Here is an 11635-nt window from a genome sequence, read left to right as displayed (position 1 = left end):
AGTTTTTTCCTGCCCTAAATAATTTTTTGCTGCTGTGGATTGAGCTTCGTAAGTAATGGTGTTTATGTTGTCCTCACAGTCGTTTTGAGTTACTGATGCTGTTGTGTCAAATCAGCCGTGATTAAGTTCATCCATGAGTGAAAGTGTCCAATAACAGGGTGGTTAATGGTATTTGGCTGGTCATGTGATCTAACATGGCCGCCCCGTTGAGAAGACCCTCTCCATGTGCATTAAAACAGCTTTTATAAGGTAACAGGTGTGATTGGAGTATTAATATCTTTTGTACATCTTTTTCATTTAGGAGTTAAACTTTTTAACAAAGAGAAAAATCGCTAAATCCGTCTTAAAGGTTCTTGAGACCGAAATTCATGTAGGTTATGACTAGTAGCTATGAATGTTTTGTCATCAGTGCAAACACTTTGCAGCAAGTTCCCATTTGTTAACTATATTTAATGCATTAACCAACATCAACAATGAGCAAATTGTTAGTTTTCATTAATCCTAGTTAAAGTTAGTTAAACACAAATTGAACTCATTCATTGTTAGTCCATATTTAGCTCAGATGCATGAAAAAGCATTAAAATATACGTTTGATTTTAATAATGTATTAAGAAGTAACATTAAGACTAATACGTTGTTGTTAACAAATGGAACCTTATTGTTAAGTGTTACCTTGTCAGTGATATTTTACTTAAATACATTTTGTTTATATTTTGTTAAATATATAGGTACGGGCAATTTTTTAAGATTCTGAACATTCAGAAAACGAAGGAGAACATTTAGTAAAGAAATGTTAATTTCAGTAAAACTGAAATTATCTTATAAACACACTGCCAAGGCTATAAATGCAGAATAACTGAAACGGAATAGTCTCTTAGAATTTCCATCCCTAATTATGAATGTGTAGAAACATATTTACATTTAGTGTTACATTTACATTTATAATATTTTTTAAAAAACATCCGTCAGCTAATGTATTTACCACATTAGCTTGACCGACGTTTTAGCAATACCGTTTGGCATTTTGCTACTAAATATAAGTTTAGATAAATGTAAGTTATATTAATAAGTTCAATATGTGTTCTTTTAAATTGATACAGTACAATAATAAGTAGCTCAAGTGTTTAATGCCCCCCAGTGGAAAGTAATGTAACTTATAATTTTGTAATACTTCCTATAATACTACATTTCCCAGCATCCACCTATAGTGCGCATGCGCATTCAGTGTTTTGACCGTGTATCGAAAACCATCACAAAACTTTATTGAAGCGGCACAGGGTGGAAGTGAGCTCGGCGATCCTAGGAGGGGAAGTGAGGCTGCTGATATGGCGGACCCGGCGGCACAGACCTCCGCGCAGCCCCGGCTTCAGCAAGCGCAGTCCGGCGGCCCGACAGGATCCAACCCTAACGCCGGAGCCGGGAGCAGCGACCCGGCCCGACCAGGCCTGAGTCAGCAGCAGTGGTCCAGCCAGAAGAAAGCCCAAGTCCGCTCGTTTCCGCGAGCTAAAAAGCTGGAGAAACTCGGAGTGTTTTCCTCCTGCAAGGTAACCGAGAGCTCGGCTCAAAACAATAAAGCGAGAGCCGGGGCCTGTCATGTGTCAGTGCTTCAATAACAGCCTGAAAACGAGTCACGTTGTTTCTTGGTACAGATACAGTTCAGACGCATCTTCATGAAGTAATAAAAGCCTAAACGTCATTTATAGGTAGGAAATAAAAACACTAGATTATGAAGACCTCTATGGGCTAAAGAATGAAAAGTGAATCGTATTTCTAGTGAACTCTTACCTATGTTTGCAAAAATGCTGTTAAAATGGATTGCTTAACAGGTTTTAAAACAGCTTATATAATATGAAATTAATCTGGTGGGAAATCAAATGCATGTACTATTTATGTTTTTAAAACATGTACCGTACGTTTAGGATTTTCAGTATGTCTCATTGTATGATGTCATGTTGTCACCACTGCATTATTATAGATCAAAATGTTTTGACATCATTTACCTGATGAACCTGTTGTTTACTGTCATTTAAAGTTCTTTAAAATGTAAATCACAGCTGTGTTCTCTCATCACAGGCGAATGATGCTTGCAAATGTAATGGATGGAAAAACCCCAATCCGCCGACAGCTGCTCGTATGGAGCTCCAGCAGCAGGCAGCCAGTCTGACGGAGACCTGCCGAAGCTGTGGACACTCTCTGGGTAAGATCAATGCTTCTGAGTCGATTTTATTACATCACAGTGTATATTACATATGTACAGTGGGTACGGAAAGTATTCAGACCCCCTTAAATTTTTCACTCTTTGTTATATTGCAACCATTTGCTAAACTCATTTAAGTTCATTTTTTTTCCTCATTAATGTACACACAGCACCCCATATTGACAGAAAAACACAGAATTGTTGACATTTTTGCAGATTTATTAAAAAAGAAAAACTGAAATATCACATGGTCCTAAGTATTCAGACCCTTTGCTCAGTATTTAGTAGAAGCACCCTTTTGATCTAATACAGCCATGAGTCTTTTTGGGAAAGATGCAACAAGTTTTTCCACACCTGGATTTGGGGATCCTCTGCCATTCCTCCTTGCAGATCCTCTCCAGTTCTGTCAGGTTTGATGGTAAATGTTGGTGGACAGCCATTTTTAGGTCTCTCCAGAGATGCTCAATTGGGTTTAAGTCAGGGCTCTGGCTGGGCCATTCAAGAACAGTCACTGAGTTGTTGTGAAGCCACTCCTTCGTTATTTTAGCTGTGTGCTTAGGGTCTTTGTCTTGTTGGAAGGTAAACCTTCGGCCCAGTCTGAGGTCCTGAGCGCTCTGGAGAAGGTTTTCGTCCAGGATATCCCTGTACTTGGCCGTGTTCATCTTTCCCTCGATTGCAACCAGTCGTCCTGTCCCTGCAGCTGAAAAACACCCCCACAGCATGATGCTGCCACCACCATGCTTCACTGTTGGGACTGTATTGGACAGGTGATGAGCAGTGCCTGGTTTTCTCCACACATACCGCTTAGAATTAAGGCCAAAAAGTTCTATCTTGGTCTCATCAGACCAGAGAATCTTATTTCTCACCATCAGGTGTTTTTTAGCAAACTCCATGCAGGCTTTCATGTGTCTTGCACTGAGGAGAGGCTTCCTTCGGGCCACTCTGCCATAAAGCCCCGACTGGTGGAGGGCTGCAGTGATGGTTGACTTTCTACAACTTTCTCCTATCTCCGACTGCATCTCTGGAGCTCAGCCACAGTGATCTTTGGGTTCTTCTTTACCTCTCTCACCAAGGCTCTTCTCCCCGATAGCTCAGTTTGGCCGGACGGCCAGCTCTAGGAAGGGTTCTGGTCACCCAAACGTCTTCCATTTAAGGATTATGGAGGCCACTGTGCTCTTAGGAACCTTAAGTGCAGCAGAAATTTTTTTGTAACCTTGGCCAGATCTGTGCCTTGCCACAATTCTGTCTCTGAGCTCTTCAGGCAGTTCCTTTGACCTCATGATTCTCATTTGCTCTCACATGCACTGTGAGCTGTAAGGTCTTATATAGACAGGTGTGTGGCTTTCCTAATCAAGTCCAATCGGTATAATCAAACACAGCTGGACTCAAATGAAGGTGCAGAACCATCTCAAGGATGATCAGAAGAAATGGACAGCACCTGAGTTAAATATATGAGTGTCACAGCAAAGGGTCTGAATACTTAGGACCATGTGATATTTCAGTTTTTCTTTTTTAATAAATCTGCAAAAATGTCAACAATTCTGTGTTTTTCTGTCAATATGGGGTGCTGTGTGTACATTAATGAGAAAAAAAAAGAACTTAAATGATTTTAGCAAATGGCTGCAATATAACAAAGAGTGGGTCTGAATACTTTCCGTACCCACTGTATATCACACCCATGACTCTACATAGTATCATCCAAATAAGCTGGTTCAGCATGATATTGTGCAACACTGCCCTGCCACTTTATCCTTGTAGAGTTTGCTTGCTTCTGAAAGTATTTTTCTAGTAGGGGTTTTTGAAATGTCTTCGTTTCAGAGTTATAAACTATGTATGAACCAAGCCAACCAGCTACGAAGTGAACTTTAACATTACAAACTGTTTAAGCAGAGTATTTGAAAATAATTTGAGGCGAGACTTTGTAGTTAATGGCTTTAATGAGACAAAGAACTGCAATTTGTCATTGCGAAAAACAATCAAATTCAAAATGACAGTTAAAGTCAAAAGTTTACATACACCTTGCAGAATCTGCAAAATGTTCATTATTTTACCAAAATAAGAGGGATCATACAAAATGCGTGTTATTTTTTTATTTATTACTGACCTGAATAAGATATTTCAGATAAAAGATATTTACATATAGTCCGCAAGAGAAAATTATAGTTTGATTTATAAAAATGACCCTGTTTAAAAGTTTACATCCCCTTGATTCTTAATACTGTGTTGTTACCTGAATGATCCACAACTGTGCTCTTTTTGTTTAGTGATAATTGTTTATAAGTCACTTGTTTATCCTGAACAGTTAAACTGCCCGCTGTTCTTCAAAAAATCCTTCAGCTCCCACAAATTTTTAATTTTTTCAGCATATTTGTGTATTTGAACCCTTTCCAACAATGACTGTATGATTTTGAGATCCATCTTTTCACACTGAGGACAACTGAGGGACTCATATGCAACTATTACAGAAGGTTCAAACACTCACTGATGCTTTAGAAGGAAAAACAATGCATTAAGAGCCAGGATGTGAAAACTTTTTGAATTTGAGGATCAGGATAAATGTAACTTGTTTTATCTTCTGGGAAACATGTAAGTATCTTCTGTAGCTTCTGAAGGGCAGTACTAAATGAAAAAAATCATGTTTAGGCAAAATAAGAAAAATGTACACTTCATTCTTTTGAGATTCTGCAAGGTGTATGTACACTTTTGTAAATATAAAACTATTGTTTTAAAGATGTTTTAAAGACAACATATTTTACATGAACTGCAAATTACGTATACAAATGTTTAAGCAGTTTGAGGATGTAGGGAAACTCAACATCATTTTTTTGATTGGTGGAAATTTCTTTGCAGAATCATTGGTAATGTAGTTTATCATCAGGGTTGATAAACAACAACAGTATACCAATGATTAACAACCTAATAGGTTTGTCTTAAAAGGTAATATAAAAATGTTTTAAATTGATTTCACTAGGATGAAAATGTATGAGATTTTTACTTCTGCACTGTTGCGCTTATGGCTTATATGGACAGATACCTGAAGTGAAAGCAAGTCGAGTGTAGCAAATATCACCCTAATTGGACAATTTATAAAGCATATGTTATGCAGAGATAACCAGAGTAAAACCTTAACAGTGGTTTTACAGGCCAGTGTATGTTAAAGGGATAGTTCACCCAAAAATGAAAATTCTGTCATTAATTACCAACCCTTATGTCGTTCCAAACCTGTAAGACCTCATTCATCTTTGGAACACATATTAAGATATTTTTGATGAAATTTGAGAGCTATTTGATCCTTTTAATGACAGAATTTTCAATTTTGTCCCATTAACTGTGTCCCAGTAACGCATCATTATTGTTGTTCACATCATCTTGTGTGTTTATTTATAGCGGAACATGTGTCTCACCTGGAGAATGTGTCTGAGGAGGAAATTAACCGGTTGTTGGGGATGGTGGTGGACGTGGAGAATCTCTTCATGTCTGTCCACAAAGAAGAAGACACAGACACCAAGCAAGTCTACTTTTATTTGTTCAAGGTAAACAGACAGATGAGATCAGCTTCCTTTATTTTTTAAAGTGCAAACACACCCAAGATTATTTATCATACTGAAGAAGCCTCTAAGATGTCTTTGTTTATCTGGCAGCTGAATGTTTCACATTTTTGCCTGTGTTGTTTTGGTGACTTTCTTTTCTTAGTTGCTGAGGAAGTGCATTCTGCAGATGGGGAAGCCAGTGGTGGAAGGCTCTCTCGGTAGCCCTCCCTTTGAAAAACCCAACATAGAACAAGTACGTGTGTGTGTGTATAAGAAAGTTGGCAAAAAGCTTTCTGCCAGTCACATAAAACGCCTTTTTTAAAAGCCTGGGACATTTGTCTTTTAATGCACTCAAGATCTCTTTCCTCTCTCTCTCTTTCTCTCTGACTGTCTCAGGGGGTGCTGAACTTTGTCCAGTATAAGTTCAGTCATTTGGCTCCAAAGGAGAGGCAGACCATGTATGAGCTCAGTAAGATGTTTCTGCTCTGTCTGAACTACTGGAAACTGGAGACTCCGTCACAGTTCCGTCAGAGGGCCCAGAAAGAGGATGCAGCAGCCTACAAAGTTGATTATACTAGGTCTGTGTATTATATTGCAAATAAGTGTAGGTTTGTGTGTTATATACATAAAGATGCTGTAAATAGTGCTTGAAGTTGCACTGTAACTAGTTGTCAAAATATTAAAGATGATCGAATCACTCTTGAAATATGAGGCATTCTACATCAAATGCCAAAATGTTATTTATTGTGAATTTTGTAATAATTATAATAATTTTTCTCCACAAATGTCTAATTGCAACTTTGCAACTCAAAACAAGATATAATGGATAAGTAATGGCTGCTGAAAATTCAGCTTTGTCATCACAGGAATAAATTACATTTTAAAATAAAACCGGTATTTTAAATTGTAATAACTGACAGCATAACTGTTTTTAATGTAATTTTTGATAATACAAAATGCAGCCTTAGTGAATATAAGATATACCATACTTCTTTCAGAAACAGTAAAATATCATAGTGCCTCCAACTTTCCATATGCTTATAATTTATATAGATTCATTAGTATAATTTGATGTGCATGAACCAATACACTAAAAATTTTGTGATTTAGTTTTTTTGTGTGTGTGTTTCAGGTGGCTGTGTTACTGTCACGTTCCTCAGAGTAATGACAGCTTGCCCCGGTACGAGACCTGTCACGTGTTCGGCCGCAGTCTGCTGAAGTCTATCTTCACTGTCACACGCAGACAGTTACTGGAGAAGTTCAGAGTGGAGAAAGACAAACTCCCACCAGAGAAACGCACTTTGATCCTCACACACTTTCCCAAGTAAGACCAATACACTGCACACCGCAGCACCATCACTGTCACGTAGTGTAATTGACTATGCATTGCTATTTTTGTTTGTGTATTAGGTTTCTTTCCATGCTGGAGGAAGAAATCTATGGAGAGAACTCCCCGATTTGGGAGGCAGATTTCACCATGCCAGCCTCAGAGGGGACACAGCTAGGGCATCAAACAGGTGTGTGTTTAGGTGGTTATTAGGGATGAGCATTTAGAGTAAATTTGTAATCAAATGTATGTATTAAAAGAAAAAAGATGCATGATATAATTTTGTTCACAGATGTTGAGCCACATCACACTTACAATGATTTTAGGTAGGGCTGTTAGTTTAACATGTTAATTTAATTAATTAGTTATGAAAAAGTAACATGATTAAAATATTTTGCCACAGTTAACGGCAAAATTTATCAGCAGTTTATCAGCTTATATTTCATATAGTTGACTGTTGACAAATACGATGCATGGCAACAACTCCAAAAATGCAGTTATGCCCTAAAATTCAAGATATTGGGGCCAAAAATTACTAGTTTGTGTTTTCTCATATTTATTTATATCACACTTAATTTATTTATATCAACCACTTAAATGTGGTTTTATACAACAGGTCAGTAAATAAAAAGACAATGTTTTATTTAAACACAATATTGTGTGTTTTTGCTCAATTTTGCAAAGAACATATTACCTTTAAAGCCATAGCAGAATTGTTATGTGTCTCAAAGCAACACAGCGGTGTTTAGTTTCTGAATGAATCTGCGTTTTTGAATGAATTGTAGGAACCAATGATTCAAAAGCCCATTCATAAAGAGAGCTATTTACTTAATTCCTGAATGAATCAGCCATTTAATTGAATCGAATGAGTGAATGACTCATAAAGACATTTACCGCCCCCTAATGGCAGATTTAGTTTCTTTATTTAGAGTATAATTTCATAAAAAAATAAATAAGAAGAGTAAAAATAAAAACATTAAAGGGATAGTTCACCAAAAAGTAAAAAAATAAATAAATAAAAATAATGCTGTCATAATTTACTCAACCTCATGTAGTTAAAACTTTTTTTTTTTTGAGGAACATTAAAAAGATATTTTGAAGACTGTTGGTAACAAAGCTGTTTTGGTTACCAATGACTTTCTTCGTATGAACAAAAAAATACTGAGATATTTTTCAAATTATCTTCTTTTATGTTCCATAGTAACATTAGGCCGTTGCAGCCTAAATGTTTATGTATAATAAATTCTATGTTGAATTAAATAAAATATTTTTTTCTAAAACTACAGTTTGTAGTTTTGCAAAAATAGATTTAAATAATCTTCTGTGGGTATTTTCACAGTCAAATTTATTTTGCGATATATTAGATCAATTAATCAAAATATCATGTAATTAATTCGATTACAAATTTTCATTGACTGACAGCCCTAATTTTAAGATAAGCCTTGAAAGAATTAAGCTAAATTAAGCTATATTCATTACTAAAAACATCAAGATTTGCAAATAACAAAGAAAAACTAAAGTAGACTGCATTCTGTGTCAATAAAGGCTACAATAAATCACATTTTTACATTTTCTTAGAGTGTGGCATCCGTTCCTTGACAAGTGGGTATACACATTTAATACTGTAAATATTTTTTAAACTTAAACAAGATTTTTGTCCCACCTCAGTGTGTTTGCAATGGTCTGTTTCAAAACGAGAAGTGATGCTATTCTCTGTATCAATGTGCAGTTGTTAAGGTGTCATAAAATAATTCTCATGCCACAATTTCAACATAATAAATAGTGCAAACAGAACACAATAATTAATCTTCCAGTGTGTTTGCCCCCATAGAGACCTAGCATTAGTTTTGGACTACTGTATTTTGCTTCAAACCCTTTTTCTTTCTGTCCTAGTGCTGAGTCCCATCTCAGTGTCTGGCTCTCCTCTCAGTAAAGGCAGCAGTGGATCTGCTATGGGTGTCACAGGTTTGGACGTAGCTTCCTCTGAACCAGTAACTGGTGAGAAGATCCCGTTGGAGATTTATTTATTGTGCACTCTATGCTTTGGCATTTAATTTAATTTAAGTACACAATCATATGCATCAGACTTAAGAGTGACGTCAAAGATCATGGCAATGACTGTGTGATGCATTGTCTCTCAGGAGAGAAGCGAAAGCTTCCTGAGGCGCTGACCCTGGAGGATGCCAAGCGGATCCGAGTTATGGGCGACATCCCTATGGAACTGGTCAATGAAGTCATGAAGACAATTACAGACCCCGCTGCCATGCTGGGACCAGAGGTTAGAGTTCATCACACCTGTATAATAGTTTTAAAAGTATAGTTCATGAATTATACATTTGAAGAGAAAAAATTCTAGTATTATTAATGGTGATTTGTTTGCTGGTTTCCCAGACTAGTCTGTTGTCAGCAAACGCAGCTCGTGACGAGACGGCTCGTCTGGAGGAGAGGAGAGGCATCATTGAGTTCCATGTGATTGGTAACTCTCTCTCTCAGAAGTCCAATAAGAAGATTCTAATGTGGCTCGTGGGCCTGCAAAATGTTTTCTCCCATCAACTCCCCCGCATGCCCAAAGAGTACATCACTCGTCTTGTGTTTGACCCGTAAGTCCACAGCGACCCCTTCCTTTTTCCAGAGCACCCATTTCCTTGACTTTTATGTCTCGCTAGCCTCCCACTCTGCCTTTTTTGACCCTGTGTCCTCTGTGTGACCTCAGGAAGCACAAGACTTTGGCTCTGATTAAAGATGGCCGTGTGATTGGAGGGATCTGCTTCAGGATGTTCCCCACTCAGGGATTCACAGAGATCGTCTTCTGTGCGGTCACCTCAAATGAGCAGGTCAAGGTATGGAGATGCACTCAAAGGAAACTGAATGACACTAAGACAATGGTTCTCAACCAGGGAACCTTAGCAAACATCCAAGGGGAAAGAACATAGTTTTTATAACTTAAGTATTAGTTTGCTTCAGAATTAAAATTTCCTGATAATTTACTCATCCTATGTCATCCAAGATGTTCATGTCTTTCTTTCTTCATTCGTAAAGAAATTGCATTTTTTTGAGGAACACATATCAGGATTTTTCTCCATATAATGGACTGATATGGTGCCTCGAATTTGAACTTCCAAAATGCAGTTTAAATGCAGCTTAAAATGATCCCAAATGTGGTTGTAAACGATCCCAGCCGAGGAAGAAGCAAAACTATCGGTTATTTTCATTTTAAAAAATAAAATTTAGATACTTTTTAATCTCAAGCACTCGTCTTGTCTTGCTCTCCCTGAACTGTGTATTTTGGTTCAAGACAGTATGTCGAAAAACTCTTATTTTCTCCCTCAACTTCAAAAATCATTTCAAAATCATCCTACATCGCTGCAGAAGTACCGACCCAGTCTTTGCAAAGTGAACATGCAAAGAAGATCAAACACCCTCAACAAAAAGGTAAAACAGTGATATAGGACGATTTTGAAGTTGAGGGAGAACATGAGATGGGAGTTTTTCGACATACCCTAACTGTCATGAACCGGAAAAAACTGAGGTCGGGAAGAGCAAGACAAGACGAGCGTTTGACATTAAAAAGTATATAAATTGTATTATTTTTTATGAAAATAACCGATCGTTTCGCTAGGTAAGACCCTTCTTCCTCGACTGGGATTGTTTACAACCGCATTTGAGATAGTTTAAAGCCACATTTAAACTGCATTTTGGAAGTTCAAACTTGGGGCACCATATGAAATGAAATGTTTTCCTCAAAAAACAGAATTTCTTTACCAACCAAAGAAAGAAAGACATGAACATGTCGGATGACAAGGGGGCGAGTACATTATCTGTAAATTGTTGTTTTGGAAGTGGACTTCTGCTTTAAGTTTCTTTGGTTGCCGCTGTAAACAAAGCTGAACGCTACTTTAAATGCATTATTCAGAGGCAAATGAAAAGAAAACACCATAGAAACGTTTCTTAAAACAGTCAGTTCCCCTCAGAGATACATTCATATAAACCCCCATTTCAGTATTTAGGATAATATTTCCAATATTTTGCGCATTGTGCACCATGATCTTGCTCTGTCTGCTACAGTATTTTTTTTCCCCTTTGCGTTCGTCTTCAGTGTCTCTGGCCTGTTAACGGATGTTTAAAGAGTTTGTAATATTTCCTCACACAATATTTTTAAAAATGATTGCATGCAGTTTGTGTGCAAGCCCGGAACAGTGATCGGTTTAAATATGTCCGTTCGATCAGTGCATCTGTACTCCACTGTATAAATTAAATATAGATTAATCATTGTTAAAGCTACAAAGTTATATGTCAAGATGAGTATTTTGACATACTTTTGTAGGCTCTTTGTCCATCAGAGACACGTCTCTCTGTGGTTGCTTGAAATTTTAAATTAACAAAGCTTAAAATCATGTGAAAATGATAAACTAAACAAAATCGTCAACTGTCCCGAGCGTCTTTCACGCTGGCCCTTGGCCATCGAGCACTCCTTGTTGTCGAGCTCTGCCTTGAAAACCTGAATTTCTTTTAGACTGAAGAAAGAAAGACTTTAAAATGTATATAAACAGCCCTTTCGTTATGTAGCATGGCATGTATGAA

At 37.2% G+C, this 11635-nt stretch overlaps 1 protein-coding gene across 1 annotated transcript in view; it reads left to right on the top strand.

Moving 5' to 3' along the window:
• Positions 1 to 98: 98 nt before the first annotated feature.
• Positions 99 to 11635, top strand: part of kat2a (K(lysine) acetyltransferase 2A) — a 16241-nt gene continuing 4704 nt past the window's right edge. Inside the window, exons 1-12 of the mRNA XM_051097907.1 lie at positions 99 to 249; positions 1270 to 1544; positions 2074 to 2197; positions 5585 to 5730; positions 5891 to 5980; positions 6124 to 6305; positions 6860 to 7051; positions 7138 to 7244; positions 8948 to 9052; positions 9196 to 9332; positions 9446 to 9654; positions 9768 to 9894. Of these exons, the coding sequence (XP_050953864.1) occupies positions 1326 to 1544; positions 2074 to 2197; positions 5585 to 5730; positions 5891 to 5980; positions 6124 to 6305; positions 6860 to 7051; positions 7138 to 7244; positions 8948 to 9052; positions 9196 to 9332; positions 9446 to 9654; positions 9768 to 9894 (1638 nt within the window). The 5' untranslated portion in view covers positions 99 to 249; positions 1270 to 1325. The remainder of the gene's footprint in view (positions 250 to 1269; positions 1545 to 2073; positions 2198 to 5584; positions 5731 to 5890; positions 5981 to 6123; positions 6306 to 6859; positions 7052 to 7137; positions 7245 to 8947; positions 9053 to 9195; positions 9333 to 9445; positions 9655 to 9767; positions 9895 to 11635) is intronic.

Source organism: Labeo rohita, chromosome 3, assembly GCF_022985175.1.
Source record: "Labeo rohita strain BAU-BD-2019 chromosome 3, IGBB_LRoh.1.0, whole genome shotgun sequence".
NCBI classification, from domain to species: Eukaryota; Metazoa; Chordata; class Actinopteri; order Cypriniformes; family Cyprinidae; genus Labeo; species Labeo rohita.
This window is presented reverse-complemented; position numbering and strand designations above follow the sequence as displayed.